Source organism: Geospiza fortis, unplaced genomic scaffold (genome assembly GCF_000277835.1).
Source record: "Geospiza fortis unplaced genomic scaffold, GeoFor_1.0 scaffold706, whole genome shotgun sequence".
NCBI classification, from domain to species: domain Eukaryota; kingdom Metazoa; phylum Chordata; class Aves; order Passeriformes; family Thraupidae; genus Geospiza; species Geospiza fortis.
The window spans coordinates 104,847-123,418 of record NW_005054606.1 but is presented as its reverse complement, the minus strand read 5'-3'; the positions used below and the strand labels follow the sequence as shown (position 1 = coordinate 123,418).

Below are 18,572 nucleotides of genomic sequence, written 5' to 3'. Positions count from 1 at the left end.
TGAAACAGGAGACTCCCAGGCTGAGGAGGAGCTGGATGTTGAAGAAGTGGAACTTGAGCCCAAGGAAGGCTCCCGAGAGGCTCCTGCTTCACCCCAGAGAGAAGAAATCCTGCTCACTAACTACAAAACAGAGACGTGTGATGATTACAAAGATGAAACAACAATTGATGACTCCATCATGGACACAGACAGTCTCTGGGCAGACACTCAAGGTGTGCATTATCTTTTCTGTTTTGTCTGTTGAATATTTTTGCTTCCAAATCATAATGATTGAAAAGCAAAATTACTACAGTTATAATAGTAATCTCAGCATGTTTCAGAAAAATGATAAAAATAGTTTGCTTTTTTAAAATTAATCGTCTGCTCTGACTTCAACTATTTTTTCCCTGCTCCTCTGAAGTATTGTTAACATTTGTTACTAATCTTTTGTTTGTTGTTGTAATTTGCTCTGATCCTACAGATGATGATAGGAGCATCATGACTGAACAGTTAGAGACTGTTCCTAAAGAGGAGAAAGCAGAGAGAGAAATGCGAAGATCATCTCTTGATAAGCATAAAAAAGAGAAACCTTTTAAAACTGGGAGAGGCAGGATTTCTACTCCTGAAAGGAAAATAGCTAAAAAGGAACCTAGCACACTCTCCAGAGATGAAGTGAGAAGGAAAAAAGGTTCATTTCACACTCCTATTACAATTTTTTTAAATTTTCTTACTGTTTTACAGTACTGTCTGGTTACTCTGCTGTAGATTATGTGCACCGTGGCATTATTAACGGTAGAGTTTTATAATGAGATATTGTACAACTATGTGAGAAGCCATGTCCAAGGCTCACTGCTCCACTGGTCCTATTTCATTGTGGACATCCCTACTGATTATTGGGTAATGCATCTGAGCCAATGCACCAGTGCTCCCCCTCTTCCAGCGTAGGATTTGTTCCCCTTGGAAGAAGCAATGCTTTGGGTTGGAGTTGTGGGGCAGTGGGCCTGACACTTGACATATTGATCATATGAAATGGTTTGCTGGGTTTTTTTCTGATTCTGTGTTTTTGTGTTCTTTTTGTCCATAGCAGTGTATAAGAAAGCTGAACTTGCTAAAAAAACTGAAGTTCAGGGCCACTCTCCCTCCAGGAAAATAATTTTAAAACCTGCTATCAAATATACTAGACCAACTCATCTCTCCTGTGTTAAACGGAAGCAGACAGGTGACTGCGTTCTGTTCAGTTATGCAATGTGGCTGGCAAACATAGACATTTTCTTTGTAAATCTCATAGCTCTAGCAGCTTCTCTATTTTTTTTTTCTTCCAAGAGTGTCAATCTTCACAAATAGTATTCCTTTTTTAGTGTTTTGTACCATTTTTCTTTTATTCTTTCTTTCTTTCCTGGTGTTTGTTTGTTTGTTTGTTTGATGGAGGCCAGATCATGAATGCTTGTCATTGCTTGGGCCTCCAGGTGCTGTGGTTGTAACTTGGCATTGTGCTTAGAGTGTGGTGTTCTAGGAATCTCTACTCATCTTTAATTTGTGGATGATTTTTTTGGTTTATTTTTAATTTTTTTTTAAATTATGCTTTATTTTTTTTCTGGTGGGAAAATGTTGGCAACTTAAACCATGGTATGCATTTCCATCATTCTGCTTTTTTACTCTCGTGCATAATAAGAAGTATTTCAGACTTATATTTTGTTTATTGATGTTATCTGCATTGACAATTCCCAGTCTGTCACTGATGTTTATGCTGTACAGTCAAAATCCACAGGGAGAATCCAGCCACATGCAGCATGGAACTGAGAGAGAAGAAATCTGGGCTCACACTGCGAAATGCATTCCAAGCAAAAATCTTAATATTTGGTAGAGGAAGATGAAAGGAAGAAAGAAATGATTCCTGTTACGACTTCATAGGTCTATCATTGTTTAGAGGACCAAAATAACTCTTCCAGCATTTTCACATATTATTCATGGTTCCTGTGGGTTCCAGGTGGAAGGATGAACATCTTGACTTTCATTGTGATCTTAAAAAAAAACTGCTAAAAGAGGCCAGATTTTCTGTCATGTAACATGGCCACGTGCTGTAGTGTGGTTGTTTGGAATTAGGGCTAATAAGAGAAGAGCCAGGCACAGCAATGCACAAGTGCACAGGCATCTTTTCACAGCTTAGAAATTAACAGGAAGATTCATTACCCATCATGTGGTTAAGCAGAGCAATACCAAAAGTGTCCCTAGGCAGTCATTCCCCTGCAGTTTTGCACCAATCCCTCTTGTGGTGAATGCTGACCAGCCCCAGCAAGGAGGTGTGAGCAGTGAAAATGCAGTAAAAGGATGGTTAAGAGCAGGTTTGGTATCATACCTCTGCTGTATGAAGTGTGGATTGTGTTCCATTGGGACACCAGAACTAATGATCCCATTCCCTTGCTCCTGTGACAGAATCTCATCCTTTTACTTCCCCCTCTCAGGAGAAATAAAAGGAAAGGAAAGGCTGCTTCAGTCCCCTCTGCGTTGCACTGATGGCTCCTCCTCAGTTTGCAGTCTCTGGGCTGTCCTAACTTGCACTCTGAACCAGAACTACCCAAAAGGGAGGAATTTTAAAACAGAGTTAAAACATTTCCTCTTGCTACCTCTTGCTGCTTGCTGAAGTACAGCTTGATAGCTCAGAAGTTACAACCCATAATTCACATGTTCTTTCAAAAGCCCCAGGAGATTCAATAAGCTGTGGACATGGGTGGGGGAAAGGCATTGGCTTTATAGTGCTCTCAACCTCATCTACACTTGTACAGCTGTGTGGTCAGAGCTGTCATGCCCTCAGCTACCAGGGCATGACAGCTCTGACCACAGGCTACTGACTCTACCACTACCTCCTCAGAACTGTTCTGACTCTTAGGAACCCAAAAAGAACTGAGTCATACCAGTGGGCTTGGATAAAATCTGCCCTGTGCCTGAAACTTGTGCTGCTGTGCCAAATCTCAGAGGTTTTTCTCTCTCACTGCAATGCACAGTGAAGCAGATGTATTCAAAGATGTAGACAAAGTGAGAAATATAATACAAAAACTACCTCCCTTGCTTAAGTCATCCCCTGTTTAAGTCCTGAGGTGGAAAGCAACCAAAATGATGGACCCAAACTGATCATAAAACTTTCAGAACTGTGGCTTGAACTTTGAGCTCTAAAGCAGAGGAGCTGAAACCATGCCAGAAAGTGACCAAAAATATTTCTTAGAACGTTTCAGCACACTCACTGTTGCTGGAAAACTTACAGTATGCCTTATTTTCTTCTACCTCCCATTTTTATGCTTCCTGATGGGACCTGGGGGGCAACCGTGAGAAAGACTGCAATGCTGTGTGATATTCTAAGAGTGCAGATGGTCAAATGTTATCTTACAAATCCCTGAGCTTGATTGTGTCATGCAGGTCTCTCCAGGATCGGGAATCTAGAGGGACATTGTCTCTCTCCCATTTTCTTTTTATGTGAAATATAGCACCATTTCTTGAAGCCAGTTTTGACTGTCAGTGCATCCTGTTTGGAGAAGTCTTGTCAGCTTTAGTGATGCCTGGGTAATGAAGCCCCCCAAAAGTTTGAATGTGTTGCAGTCAGTTAAACTCTCCACACTGCATTTACCATGATTTCAAAATGAAACATGTCCAGTCATAAGATACAAATGTCTACCAAAAGAAATTAATGTCTGCTCTTATGTTTTGCACAGTGGCCCAGAAAAGTACATTTTCCCCTTAATGCCTCTCAATACCCCAAAAAAAAAAATTCCTACATCACTGGTAAGCACTGGAAAGTACCAGCAACTTACAGCACCATATCTATGCGGCAGGGACTGGTTTTTGAGAGACTTGTCATTGCCATTCAAAAAAGAAATTGCAAGGCCAACCCTGATGAGAGAGTTGGGAAGTCTTTGCCTTGGCTGGTGTAGTTCCATGAGTGAAACCCCCAGCCTGGCCTGGGTTTTGTTGGTGGCTGTGAGATGCTCCTGCAGGTGTGTTATCAGAGGAGTGTTTTTGGAGGCAAGGCCAGGACAATGACCTGGCCATGATATGTTTCTGTTTCTTGTTTTCAGTTCTGGGGTCGCCCCCTGAGCTGAAACATGTTTGTAGGGCCTGTAGAAATCTTGTGTTCAGATGGAGGAGTTGTGGTTGTTACCAGGGCACACTGGCACAAGTGACACAGCTTTTTTTCCAGCTCCCAGTGGTGACTGGTTAGGGTTGAATGCTGAGGGAAGGAGGAAAGAAGCCGTTTGTGGTTATCTAGAAGAGATGGAAACCAGACCCAAACCAGCAGTAACAGCTGTGGTGAAGTGTGACACAGAAAAGCTCTGCTGTACTCACCTCTCTTAAAAATTCAGAAGAACTGAAGTAGGCAGTTACATTTCTTTTCCTCCTCACAAATTCTCTCTCCTACACCTTGGACTAGAGTGGGTAGTGTGACAGAAAACCAGGGATAACCTCACCACACCTGGAGCTGCATAAGAGAAGGGAAAAATTAACCTGACCTTTGCTGTATGAGGAATTAGGATTAAAGTTGGAAAACAGTTGGGTTTGTAGCAGAAGGTTGTCATTTGTGATTGTTGTCCTACTTCTGTTTTTACCAAGGGCATCCTGGCACAGGTGCCAAGAGATTTCATGTTAGTTGTTAAGTGGCACATCACTTCCTAAGCAGGAGCCTTAGGGGGAAGCTAATAACCTGCTTTCCAAAAAGCTGCCCCATTCAAAAACCAGTGTGGATGGATTTGAAGTCCGAGAGAAACATCTTACCTCCAACCATGTATCAAATAAATGAAATACTCAGTTAGCATTCTTGATGTCCCAGATAAACCTTGAATTTCTAAATTCTTGAAAGCTTAGTTGACCATGATACACTGACCTTGTTGAGACAACTAGGATGAAAATTCAACAGTGAATCTCTCTCTATCCATTATGAATGTTGGCTAATATTTGGAAAGTGGTGACTATAGAGGCCTCTCTTAACATTTTAATTTGTGGGTGATTTAAAGGAGCTTGATTTTTAGACGACAGTCCTGAAAATCAGAATGCCAAGTTTTCTGAGGATTGAACAGAAACTCTTATATTTGTCAACTATTTCTGGAACTTTTTTCTTTTCACTTATAGACTTTTAGGAACATGAACACAACATTTCATTTTGTTCAAAACACATAGAATACCATTTTACCTCAAGTAAGATGAATGCAGAAAATTTTTAAGGCAAGTAAATGTCTGCATACAGTTCAGGGTATTTCACAAAGTACTTGCTTTGCACAGTAGTTCAAGGCATTTAATTGGTCTAACAAGTGTACTGAATGGAAATGCTTATTATTACTGTCTTTAACTATCAAGTCTTTCTTTGGATTTCTCAGCAGCAGGTGGTGAAACAAACCAGGCTCCTGCTGTATTTAAACAAGCAAAGGAAAAACTCTCAGTGAGTAAAATAATCTTATTGTTCATCTTTATAATCTCCTTTTGCCCTTATTTCACATTTTTGTCTTAATTCAGTAAGTAATTGTGTGTTCCATTTAAAATTTGTTCGCCATATTCATTATTCATTTAAAAGGATAATGAAAACCACCTTTCCTGAATAACCCTAGAAGTCTCTTCTCAAGTGGTAGATGGTGACAGTTTGCAGAGGGCACACAGACTCCAAACTGCAGGACTTGAAGTCTGGGTAGCATTTTGAGCCAGGCCATTCTGTGGGATAAACTGCATATCCTGGCCCTTCCTCCAGCACCCAGTTTGCATTGTCACCTTGCTGGACTGCTGGGTTTTCCAAAACCACAGAAGGCAGAAGCCGTCCCGCAGGACTGCTGGGTGTCTCCTGGTGTGCCATTCCACAGCCCAGTGTTCTGCAGGGGCCATGCCTGTGTAGGAGTTACTGGCCAGAAGAATTTACATTTACTGCTTTCAATGACCACTTCTGGGCCACTGTCTGTGCTATAATCTGTCAGATTACAACCTTGCCTTGTCTTGCCTTCAGCTGCTCTACAGCCTTTTCTGCTTCCTGTGTCTGACTCTCTAAAGCAAAGACTCCCTTGCTCCTTGCTGACCCTGCACTTTCTGTCCCATCTCTCCAAAATCCCTAGGAAACCAACCTCCACTCACTCTCCCCTATGCGATTATTTTAGCTATGACAGTGACACATGCTAATTCACAGCTGCAGCACATTTGGTTATCATAAATCATAGAATATTTTGAGTTGGAAGAGACCATCAGGATCAAGTCCAACTCCTGGCCCTGAGCAGGACCATCCCCCAGCATTAACAATTAAAAATTTCTTTAGAATTTTTCTAAATTTCCTAATATATTTCCTAGTATATTCCATGCGTGATTTCTTTTATTTTTTAAACCAGACTCTCGGTTTTTTGGGAATCAAAAAGCTGTGTCACATGAAGTGCTACACACTGTTTATGAATTGTAAGAAACTGGTAGTGCTGAGAGCACTTTTAGAGGCTTTGGAGGAACCATGGTTTTTCAGGTCTGACCCATTCCAGCTCAGAACTGGGAAACTATTAGAGCTTCTTTACAAGTGACTAAGATCCGGGCAGGTTTGTGGGCTGAGTCTGAGCGTGTTTTATTACTGTCTTTTCTTGACAGACCATCATCACTTGCACAAGAGAAGCCAATACTTGCCCATTTTCAATGCTTATGGAGTGCTCTAGTACAAGCACTGCAAAATCATTCTGTGAAATTATCTTTCTACCTTTCCTATCCCTACCCCTTATTTTATAGCACACATTAGAAAGCTGTCCCCTGCTTACTTTCTCTCTCTGTTGCCTTGTCTCTCTGGTTGCCACACACACACCTCTTGGACATTTTCTCTTCTGTGCCTTGCCTTTGCCTCTGCTTTTATAAAGAGCTCTCCCTGTTTTTGTCGTTTTGTTTCTTTGTGGTTTTCAGCTTTTATGTCCTTCAAGTGCAGCCTTTTCCTCTCCACTGGTAATGTTAGATCATCCAGCCTGGTCAGTTTTGTTATTCATGTTCAGACTGCAGTTTACACAGGACAAGTTCAGGAAAAGCTAAACAGTTCCATCTGCTGGAAGCAGCTGTGTACCTGCAGTTCACAGTGAGGTGATGAAAACAGGTGCCATGTGTTAGGAACACCTTGGAATAAAATGAGAGTTCTGCATCCCCACTTCAGCAATCCCTGAGGGTCACATAGATCTTTGTGCTCTGGACAGCTGACTCTTCCAGCAGCATAAATTAAAACAGAGGTCAGAGGTGAAGTATTGCTAACAGAGACTGAGTTTTCCTGCAGGGATTGAGACACAGCTTCTTTGCTTGCTTAACCAGCTCTGGGCAGATTCTGCTGCTATTCCTGATGCTAAAAAGTGCCTTGTTACCTAAGTAACATGGAGAGACTGTAGACTGTGATAACCAGAGCTGTGCAGTAGCTCAAGGCCATGCCTTTTCCCCATCTGTTCCATTAACAGATCTCATTGTTGTCCATCTTTAGCATCCACATTAGATACATGAATTTACAGCAGACACTGAGCCATATGAGTGAAAAGTCTTTGCACTGTGACTAGAACCTTAATCTACAAGAGTTTATCAGTCTCATTATAGGGGTAATTCCTTGCATGCAAGTTGAAAATTGTGAAAACCACAGAATGAAGATTTGGGCCTCAAGCAATGTGTGCTTAGTTATATCTCTAGTTCAGAAAGCCAAGTGAAAGGTGCTTGCAGAATGTCTGCTTCTTGGGGCCACCCAACATAAATACCCTGCTTCCACAGAGTTTCAGTATCAATAAATACCTTCATGAATTTCTAAACATGATCCAAAGTTTCACAAATGGGTGAGACCCATAAACTAAACTATGACAAACCAGTCAAAGTCTGGAAAAGCCTTTGATTTCACAGAAACACATATTCTGTAGTTTCTGTGTAAAATAATTCTTCACTGGTTTTCTTCTGTTTGTTCTCAAACAGCAAATAAGTATTAAAAAAGAAAGAGGCATAAATATGCTGCAAAACTCATTATGGGAATATGTTCTTGCTAGTAAAGCACTTCCATCCTAATTTCTTGTCTTGCTGCTTGGTCTGGAGGATGGCATCCAAGAGACCTCCTCTCAGCTGTACTGTGGGACTGGAATTGCTTGATACACAGTTCTGCAGCTCTTACTCACATGGGTGATGTCACAGATGACATTCAGCACACCAGCCTCAGTTTTCCATAGGCTGAGCATATAGCCTAAGCCAGAGGCCTGTCAGAGCTGGACAGCCCATTCTTTTCTCATTTTCTAACAAGACAACTTAAAAGTAGCTCATGTACCTTTTCTGAACAATGGGAAAGTCTAGGGGATTGATTGAGATCAAATGCCAAGTTCAGTGCTAAAGTTCAGTGCAAATCCCAGGAGGACAGGCCCATTGGGATTGTTCCTGTGAGTAATTTCATGCAAGTATGACTACAGAGAGGATAAGGACTACCAAGGTAACACCTTTGCAACTGCTCTTTGTAACATCAGTTATACCTGTGGGAAAAAAAAAAAGATGTTTCTTAAGCAAGTAGCCCTATTCTGTTTCAAGGAGATTGGTTTTTGTAAAGCAGTAAGATGCTCCTAAGTATTAACAAAGATTTTTCTGTCTGTCCTGTTGGTGTTTAATTGTTCTTTCAATGGGATATTTTCATTATTTGGTATCAAACAAGAATTTGTTCACAATAACATACCATGTCAGCCTTTCAACCTACCGGATGCTCTCCTCATCCCAGGACTCCATACTGCCAATATAAATTTATGAATTTCTATGGAGTGACACCAAATGCACCGAGCAGTATCTGGGATATGTTGGAGATTTTGTCTGTACACAGTGGCAAAAGAAGGAATTAATGTTGTCCTCCTGCTGTTGTGGGAATACTGGTGTAACTTTGCTTCTAAGATTCCCACTGTTTAATTCTTGATTTTAGCCTGGAGGGATATATTTTGACTTTAAAGGGCTGGAGTCCCTTGGTGCTCCTGTAGCTTTGCACTTGCTTCTAATGCAGCAGTTGTACCAGTTAAATGCCACACCTGGCACCAGTTAATAACACAAGACCCAAATATCATCTGCAGAAAAAGGCAGATTCCTAGAATTGGTAACTCTGTCCAGACCAAGGTGGTTTCAGTCAAACAACACAAACTGAAACTTCCATGATTGTCACATCTGCATAGACCATTACCAGACACAGGAAAAGTATTATTCATAGCTTGGCTTTTTTTTTTTTTTTTTTTTTGGTCCATGTTGCATGTGTTTTCATTTTGTCCAGCTTTTTTTTTTTTTTTTTTTTTTATTCCATGTTGCATGTGTTTTCATTTTGTCCAGCTTCATGTTGTGTTTTGTTTGTTTTTTCATGACTAGACTGCCTCTTTGTCAAAGATTCCTGCCTCAAAGTCTAGAGCAAAGTCATTGCTTCCTCCAAGACCCAGCTCAGCTTGCTCATTAACCACTAAAAGGGCCACATGTCTGGATACAGACAGTTTTTTTGTTCGGCCCTCCTCTGCAGGCCCAAGAGACTCAAAATCAGATGCTAAGGTAAGGTAGCAGAGTTGGTGGAGAGAGTCAGAGATGCACAGGTGAACTTCATGAAACACATTATCTACCCACTGAATTTGAGTAATTCTCAGTGAAGCTCCTGTGGGATTACTTACATCCAGTGGCAGGAAAACTGATTAGCAGGCTACAGGATGGATAAAAATAGAGATACTCCACAGGAAATGTAAGTGAAGTTATAACTAGAAGACATACCTTCTTTCTGTTGATCATATGGATGCTACTTCATTAACTGCCAAGAAGTTACAGCCATTTGCAGGTGGGTAGGTGGTAAAGAGCACCAGGACTAATTTGCCATTCAAGTTTAAAAAAATGTAATTTTTGACCTGTTAATATTTTTTGAAATCAAATTCAGCATCCAGCATAGGAGGGTACAATTGTAATTACCAGCAGCAGGGGATAGAATAGGGCAGAATCCAAATGCTCAAGGACCAAATTTAGTCAATGCATAGGACTTTGTGAAGAAGTTTCAGTATAAATTTAAAAAGATGATTGGCAATCCATTCCAGCTTCTCCATGTTTACATTTAACTTGTGTTTCAAATGTACATTATGGTGAGTTAACTATCCCCATTTAAAAATTGGTTTTGCCATTGACTTACATTTTTTGTTTAATGCCATACTTGGTGTGTCTTTTACTGTTTGGGACTATCATCATTTGTCCTTAGGAAGAATGTCTGCTTATGCTGGTCTGTCTTTGGCTGCACATCCCATAAGCTCAAAAATATTCTAACATACATGTCCATTGCCTTAATGGTAAAGAGGGGTTTACTTTACTCTGGTAAAGAGAAGGTATGCACTGATTTCAAAAAGTAAACATTTTATTATAGAAGGAATTAAAACAACAGGATTTATAATCCCACACTCAGGGGAAAAAAAAGAAAAAAACCAACAAAACCTGAAGCTAAAAATTTATCTCCATAAGAAATTTACAATATAGTGTTTGAATATAGAAAAATCACACAATATCTACCAATCTAGTGTCTGGACACCAGTGGTGCAGTTACTTTGCAGGTAAATTCACATAGGAATTTCACACTTGAGCTCTAGAGAGTTCTTTTACTTTCAATTTGCACTTTAAAACCCTACTTTTTTTCCTTAGTAAGACCCAACTGTGGGATCCATCCATATTTAGATCCAAGAATATCTGTAGATGTCTCAGGATGGTCATCAGAAGATGTTTGGATGCAATAAAGAAGCACCAGGGAGCTAAAGCAGAGCATGGAGGGTAACTGATCCCTGCAGGTTCCTGTGTCAGGAGCAAACTGGGCCCACAGGATTAGGTTTCCCCCTCTGTGTGTAGATACAAGAAATCATAGCCTAAAGAGTGAGTTTTGCAAACTAAACCTTCCTTTGTTGTTGTGCTGCTGTAGGATGGAGTAAGCAAGAGCCCTGAGAAGCGTTCATCTCTGCCAAGGCCTTCCTCCATCCTTCCTCCTCGGCGAGGTGTTTCAGGAGACAGAGACAGAGAGGAGAACTCCCTGTCCCTCACATCTTCTCTCTCCTCCTCAGTACGGCGGACTACCCGTGAGTTGTCTCTTTATTCTGCATGTTAACCTTCTTCTGCCTCTGTGGTTGTCTCCATCCTCATTAGATTTGTCACATTGCACAGCCTTGGACAGAGAGGAGTGGGTTTGGGGTGTGCTGTAGAACTGGTTTTGTTCACATGCCAAGTGCCTGAAACCAGGGACAGGATGCACCTGCAGTGCCCAGAGCAAGGTCTGCTGCCCAGACTAATTGCTGATATTAGAAAATGCCTTTGCAGGGAGCTCAGAGCTGGGTGAGGTGTTTAGCACAGAGCATTTACAAATAGCAGCAAGAAATAATGAGTCAAAGCTGAAGCAGACAACCTGAAATATTCTGATGGGTCTTGGAAAAGTGAACCTGATAGTTAGAGTCATTTATTTGCTGCTTCCCAGTAATTATCTCCCTGTGCTCTACTCCTAGGGTAAAATTTCTGCTGAGAATTGAGATGTTAAGTAGCAGGATGACTCACTGGGGGCAGCGAACCAGCTAGGTTCCTTTTATGAGGACCAAAGTTATCAAATCACAAACCAAAATAAATTACAGGACAAAGACAATTTACTAAATAACCCCAGAACTTTTAGCCAGGCCTTAGAATCTACATGTGGCTTCCTGCTTTCCAATAGGAGTTTCTGTCTTCTCTCTTTAGAAACCAATCTCAGCCCTTTTTAAGACATCTTAAGGAAAGTAGATGATTAAATTCTGCAAAAATAGTCATAAGTGATGCACCAAAGGTGAAACAGAGACCCTTTGAAAGCAGAGTGACCTCCAGCTGCCACAGCAGCCAGCCCATTCTCCTGACCAGGAGTGAGAGGCCATTAAGTGTTTGGCAGGTGGTGAAGGGCTGAGGAATGAAAAGTAAACACACCAGACCTGCAAAGAGGAGGTGGGGAAAAAAAATTCACTTGCTGTTTCAGATGGTATAGTGAGAAGCTTCAGGGTTGGTTTGGAAAGAAGGAAACCCATTCAGGGAAATGGGAGGTGAGTGGAGTATGTTCAGTCTGCTTAATGAATCATGTAGAGCAAGGAGTGTCTCCTGAGCCCCAGAGACAGGAGTGCATTGGGTTTGGGCCACCATCGTTGCACAAACAGAATGGTAATACTTAAAATAAGGATGTGTTTAGTCCCTCTGGATGGTTTTGAGGGACCCATTGGATTTATAATTTCTGAACATTTGAAGAGGGAAAACATACATGCACCCATTTGGCATGGGGGCTCCCAGGATTTGAGAGTTACCTTGATCTTTCTCTCCATAAGTATTCTCAGCAAAATTTTACTTTGGAGATATCTCAGCTTCTGTTTATTTATGTTTGAGAGTTAGAAGCAGAGCTGGTGGCAGAAAGCACAGCTAGACTGATCCTTGTGCCCAGTGAAAAGAACTGACAATGCCATAAACACTGAATGGAGCTGCTACAAAATGATAGAGTTGAGGTTTTTTTACTTGCATGCAAATGTAAGTAGAATGTGACTTTTTATCAAGGTTGCCTGTGGTAATGGTTTTCTTTCACAGCACTAATGAAAAACAGCAATTGAATGTGAGGACATCTACCCATCCACACAACAGAGCCATAGCTTGTGCATCAGTTGAATGCTCACCTGGGGTTCATCTGCACTTTTCCAGCAGTGGTATGAGAAACAGCTCCAGCCAGGCACTCACAGTTTTTAATTTCAGGAATATCATCAGAATTTTTACTGCTTTCTAGTTTATTGCCCAGATCCACTGAAATTGGTTGGATCAAGTCCCAGAGGTTGGATTCCAAGGATGCTTCTTGTCCTTTGCCCAAAATGGAAATAAATGTGACGATGTGCCTTGTTTAGGCAGCTTTGCAGGAAGCAGAGGTATTGTGGGAAGCACTGCTGTGGTACAGAATGGAGAGCTCAACCTCTCATGGCCAGGTAATTCCTGGCAGGTTGATTAGCCAAGTAAGACACAGAGAGATCCATTCCAGCTGCTGTTCCAGCAGCAGCGCTGCTGCCTGAAGAGCTGTGTCTTGCTTGGCACACAGGGATGCACTTTTGGGAGTACAAAGGGAAGAAGAGCTGTACTTCTGTGGCTCTAAAGCTGTTTTTTTTTTCTTGCATGTAGGATCAGAGCCAATTCGTAGCAGAACGGGAAAAAGTGGAACTTCTACCCCCACTACTCCTGGCTCCACTGCCATCACTCCAGGGACACCACCAAGCTATGCCTCCCGTACCCCAGGCACTCCAGGGACACCCAGTTACTCCAGAACTCCCCACACTCCTGGGACCCCCAAATCTGCAATACTGGTACCTACTGAGAAAAAAGTTGCCATAATTCGCACTCCTCCTAAATCTCCAGCCACTCCAAAGCAGCTACGAGTTATTAATCAGCCTCTACCTGACCTCAAGAATGTCAGGTCCAAAATTGGGTCAACAGATAATATCAAATACCAGCCTAAAGGAGGGCAGGTAAGGATTCCACTCCTAATGTTCACCCATATGTTATTTACTCTTTTGTGTGCACCTTTGTGATAGAAGACATTTTGAGTTGCCTTACAAAGCTACTTGTGTTCTCCAAATCTCTTGTTTGTTTAAGTGATGTTAAATGGCAGAGAAGAGGACAATCTTCAGAACTCAACTGTGCCTGCTGTAGGTCTTCCAGAGAAAAAGAGCAGGCTCATATTTTAAACAGTGAGATATCTCTAAGGTGTTGATCTATTTTCATGGTAAGTTACCACATTCAGTACTTTCCAGGATTTGAGGAGCCAGTTACTCATAAAGTCAAGGAGGTAATGCCTCAGCAAAGGTGCTCCTGCCTTTATTTTGACAGGTGTGATTATTTTGCATGGGAGCTCCACTCCATTTGCCATATCATGTAGTAGATATGGGTGTGCAGGGGCTCCAGCAACACAAATTCAGACTGTGCTTCTGGATTAGCATTCCTCTTACAGGCCCAGCTGTTGGACTTAGGGCCCAAAACCAGCACCATGGCACCCTGTCCTCCTCCTCTCTGTCATTCTCTCTGGACTGTGACAATTATACAAGAACCAGGAGGCCACAGCAAATTGTGTTTCTTTGTAGTCACCATGCCTAGACAGCTAAATTTCCTTAGCAGCTCTAAAGAACTGCTCAGAGTCTTTGAGCAGTGAAGGATGGCACAGGATGGCACAAGATGGCATTTCACTGCTGTGGGCATTACAGGGGAAATCTGCACATCACTGAAGCTAAAGCATTTTTTAGTTCCAGTATTATGTAGCCACTGAGCTGTGGGTTAAGGAAAGAGAAGCTCACTAAATTTTTCCTTCATGTCTCCTTTATGCCATAGTTGCTCAGTCTAGACAAGAGGTTTTAGGATAATTCTTTTCCAGTTTCTGCAGTTGAATTTTAGAGGGTCTGTGAGAGCAGCACATGAAAGCTAATTTCATTTCCTTGTGTCTGCTTAGTTCTTTAATGTCTGGTAGCAATATTACCCTGGCTGAAATGAGCTGTTATCTGCTATTTGCTTTTAGTGATGATACATGAAACAAACAGAAAGCTTCTTGTTAACCTGAACTGGAAGTGCTGATAGCAACAGGAAAAACAAGCAGAGAAAAACCCAGCATATATTTAGGCAAGTTAAGTACATAAACATAACATGCAAATCACTAAAGGAGTACAGATAGGCGGCCCAAAAGTGTCATTTTGAGACAGACTATCCTTTTACCAGTGGTATATTTGAGCATGGCTTCTCTTAACTTCGAGCTGTTCTAGAGAAAGCTGCTCTTTGAAACTGCCAGAGGCTGGGTTGCAAAACTGAAGAAGCTCTTGGGGCTGTTTGAATGCTAAATAAATCAAGAGGTGCAGTGCTTTAGCCTGGAATTTTATCAAAAGCTCATCAGACAGCAGACTGATTTTCCTTCAGCTCTGACTTGCCAGGCACAGAAACAAAGAAAAGGAGAGAAATCATTCCACCTGATGGGGGTTGTGTGAGTGTGGTGTGTGAAGAGAATGGTTTTAGGGGAAGAAACAAGCTAACTTTGCACTGCATTAAGCTCCTCCTAGGAATAGAGGGTTTGAAACATGCTTTAATTGGTATTCTGCAGTGGGCCTTCTCTGCTCTGTGGTGCAGCCAGGAGGTGCTTGTCTGGTTTTCTCTTTATGGTACAGTATGGTGAAATGGATCATTGCTGGCAAAGCTCAGAGGAGATTTGCTCATGGGTATGTCTGCTGGGCTTCAGATGGATTTTCACACTGCATCATCTGGGGAGGAAATGCTGTGCTTTCAAAAGTAACCCATTTGCATCTGTTATTTCTGAGACAGCCCAAGGGAAGCATGGAGAGCTGGGAGAGGGTGTTGGAAATCTGTTTCAGATGCAAAGACTGATTTTTTTTGTTCTGTTGTTTTGGTTCAGATTTTTGGTTTTCCTTTTGAAATTCAGTCTGTGGTTGTGGTTGGTACCATATCAGAGTACAGAAGTGCACTAATTGAGTATTTTCATTCCTGGCAAGGCTGAGTATTTAGAATGCTTCATGGACCAGCAACCAAGGATAAAACTAACCTAGATTTCTCTTAATTTTATCTTAAAATGTACACCTAAGATCTCAGCCACAGGCAAGAACTTCAGTGGATGTGAAGCAGCAGAGCATCATCAAAGTGAATGGAGCTGCACAGACTAGAATTACATGCATAAGCTTTAAAATGCCACTAATTATAGTGACAGGCAGGCACCTTGTAAGAAGTAAGATGACACATAGAAAAAAGAAATATCTAAGCCATGCTAAAGCATGAAATGTTCTATGAAGGTTTTTATGAAGATTAAGGAAGAACTTCACCATCTTCCTAAATTGTAGAAAACAAAATGCAATTAGTAATGAGTCAGAAATTTTGAACAAATTGATGACACCACTATTCAGTAGATGCTTTCCAAAAACCACAGAAATGCTTGCAAGGAGAATAGGCTTGTTCATTAGGTGATAAAATAGACTGGCCCTGGTAAGACATCTCAGAGGTGGGCAGATGAAGAGGCTTGAAATGGGTATTTTAGCTTCAAAATCAGTTTGGATTAATGATGAATTGATTTTTTTTGCCTTGTCTTCTTTTATATATTCTCTGTGTTTTTACACATAAATTTTGTCTTGATTTGAAAAGACAGGTGTCTGCTAAGGAAGGCAGGAGCCTCCCTTGAAATGGAAAAAATGTAAACCCCTTCCCTCTGAATTATAATAATTTTTGAAATTAAGGGGCTCTTGGGCAAAGATATGGGAGTAGGAATAACAGTTCTTTATAAGGAAAAATAAAAATGCAGTAACACAAAACAGCACTGAGAGAGTGAGAACAGGAGCTGACCCCCTGTGTGTCAGGGTGGTGGCACAGTCCCATCCCATGGTGGCTCAGCCCTCCTGCAGTGCCAGCTGTGGTTCTGCTGGAGCAGGATCCTGCACAAGGGGGGAGTTTTCCTCTGAAGCTCCAGGGCTGCTGGAGATGGGCCTGGGCTCCTCTGGGAATGCAGGGGAGAAGAAAGCTGCTCCTCTGGGAATGCAGTGGGCAAAGGCTGCTGTCCTGTTCCAAATGTCAGATTCTATCCAGGTAGGAATGCTTGGCTCCTCCCCTGGGCAGAGCATCTCCCCATGGGATGATGGAATTTTATCAGCCATGCAGGGACACTCACTGGCCATGAACAGAAGAGATCTCCTGGAGGGAGGATGGGTGTGGAAGAGATAAAGAACCCACCTGGTTCTAACAGGTGGCCCAATTAACAGAAGATGACTGCCCCACCTGGTTCTAACAGATGGCCATGGAATACACACCCCCCAGCCACATCTTGCATTTCCAACCTAATACAATTTGTAGCTCTGTATCCTATTATTGTATTTGTAGCCTATCTCCAGTACTTTTCCTGACCCTACCTGATAAGCAGAAAGACAAAACACATTCCAAAGGTTCCAAGCTGGGGGTCTGAGGCTCCTAGCTTATCTTGGTTCTTCCTGGGAACCAAGGTTGAGACCAGCTCTTCCAGACATATTTTTATAAACAGTTTAGTCCCTGTCTAGAGGAGGGGGAATTTGAAAAAGAGTTGGACTGTGGAATTACCTTACCAGTTATGCTTCTAATTGGGGATTCTTGTCAGATATGCTAATTTGTAAACCCTATAAAAATGTATACACATTATTCTGTGTGTACAACTTTGGTGTTTTCCACTTGGTGAATTGTGCATCTAAGGATCCTTACAAAGGTAACCCCTTTTTACCACCCTAACTGTGTCTGGCTCCTGATTTTAGGACCAGTGAAAAGGCATCAGGATGATAGGAGAGATTCCCCCCAGCACATACACCAGACTCCCATCATCATGATTTACAACCCTGTCTGCAGAGAACAGTGTGTTTCTGGCATGTTCCTTGCCTCAGTTGACAGCGTGCCAGGGTGCAGTCAGTACAGACACAGACTGGTCTGGTTGGTGCACCAGAGCTGAGCACCTCCTGGAGAAAGGGAGGTCAAAAGTTCTCAGTTAACTTCCCCTTGAGGTGACATCTTATAGTTCCTCCTCCTTCTGCTGTTTCACATGTCTTTGTGCCACTTTATGAACACTCATGACTGCCCAAAATCTGCAAGTCTGTAAGTTATGTACTGTTGGTGCAATGGCTGCTGAAGAGTGTCTAGAAAGATGGTGGAGAGCAAGGCTTCACATAAAGTGCAGTCTGAGCTGCTCCTGGATCCCACTCTCCTTCCAGCACACCATGTGCTTTTTCTCCAGTCCGTTGTAACAACATAGGCGAATCAAAACCACTTAGGCCTAATTTAAGAGGAAGTTCTTGCACAGGTCAGTGATGAACATAAATGAGCTTATTAGGGCCAAACTTGGTGCTTTCCCCAGCCAGAGGCACCTGAGGCAGCTGCACAGAGAGGTGTGGATTGCCATGGAGCATGGCTGCTGTTACAAGATGTAGCTGAGAGACTGGGAGGCAATTGTTTCCACACTGTTGGCTTCACTCATTGGAATAAGTTTGTGCATTTGTCATCTCAACAATTCAGAACTGTAAAATAAATTAATCTCTGTCAGTCTGCTCCTGCTTTCTTTGTACAGTCCCAGGTCTGGAGATTTGCAAGACATTTGAAGGGATTTGTTCTGCACTGAAAATTAGAAATGAATTCACCACTTGTTAATTGCAGATCTACAAATGTGAAGAGAAGTTAGGAGTTTCAGGTACACCTTCAAAACTGTCAGAGCTCAAACCTGTAATTTTTAAGTTGATGAAATTTAGAATTTTGGCTGAAAATTGCAGATTGGACAGAAATAACATCTTGCAGCTCCAGTGTTCAGACTGCACTTGTTTAAAGGAAGGCTTGCCTGAGTACAGTCTGTACAGTTAAGCCTTGAATTATTCTGGATAAAAAGCTAGATGTTCTTCCTGACTCATATTTTAGAAAAATTAAGCAATCACTGCCAGCCTGTAGCAAGTTTCAGAAGGGCTTTTTTGAGGAAAGGTGTTTGGTTGCTAGAACTGAGCAGAGAATTAGGACAGAGTAACATCACTGCAGTACCTAACCCATCTGTAAAATGTGCACCCTGCCTGTGAGGCAGACTGTGAACCACAATCAGGAGGCTCCCA

At 41.9% G+C, this 18,572-nt stretch overlaps 1 protein-coding gene across 20 annotated transcripts in view; it reads left to right on the top strand.

The window, feature by feature from the left end:
* Positions 1-18,572, top strand: part of MAP2 (microtubule associated protein 2) — a 172,489-nt gene that overhangs the window by 141,272 nt on the left and 12,645 nt on the right. For 9 of the 20 annotated variants that reach the window (XM_031064580.1, XM_031064582.1, XM_031064577.1 and 6 more), the window contains 4 exons: positions 5,340-5,401; positions 9,310-9,483; positions 10,874-11,027; positions 13,111-13,454. In XM_031064580.1, the coding sequence (XP_030920440.1) occupies positions 5,340-5,401; positions 9,310-9,483; positions 10,874-11,027; positions 13,111-13,454 (734 nt within the window). The remainder of the gene's footprint in view (positions 1-5,339; positions 5,402-9,309; positions 9,484-10,873; positions 11,028-13,110; positions 13,455-18,572) is intronic. The other 11 variants (XM_031064587.1, XM_031064584.1, XM_005430187.2 and 8 more) reach the window with 3 other exon arrangements.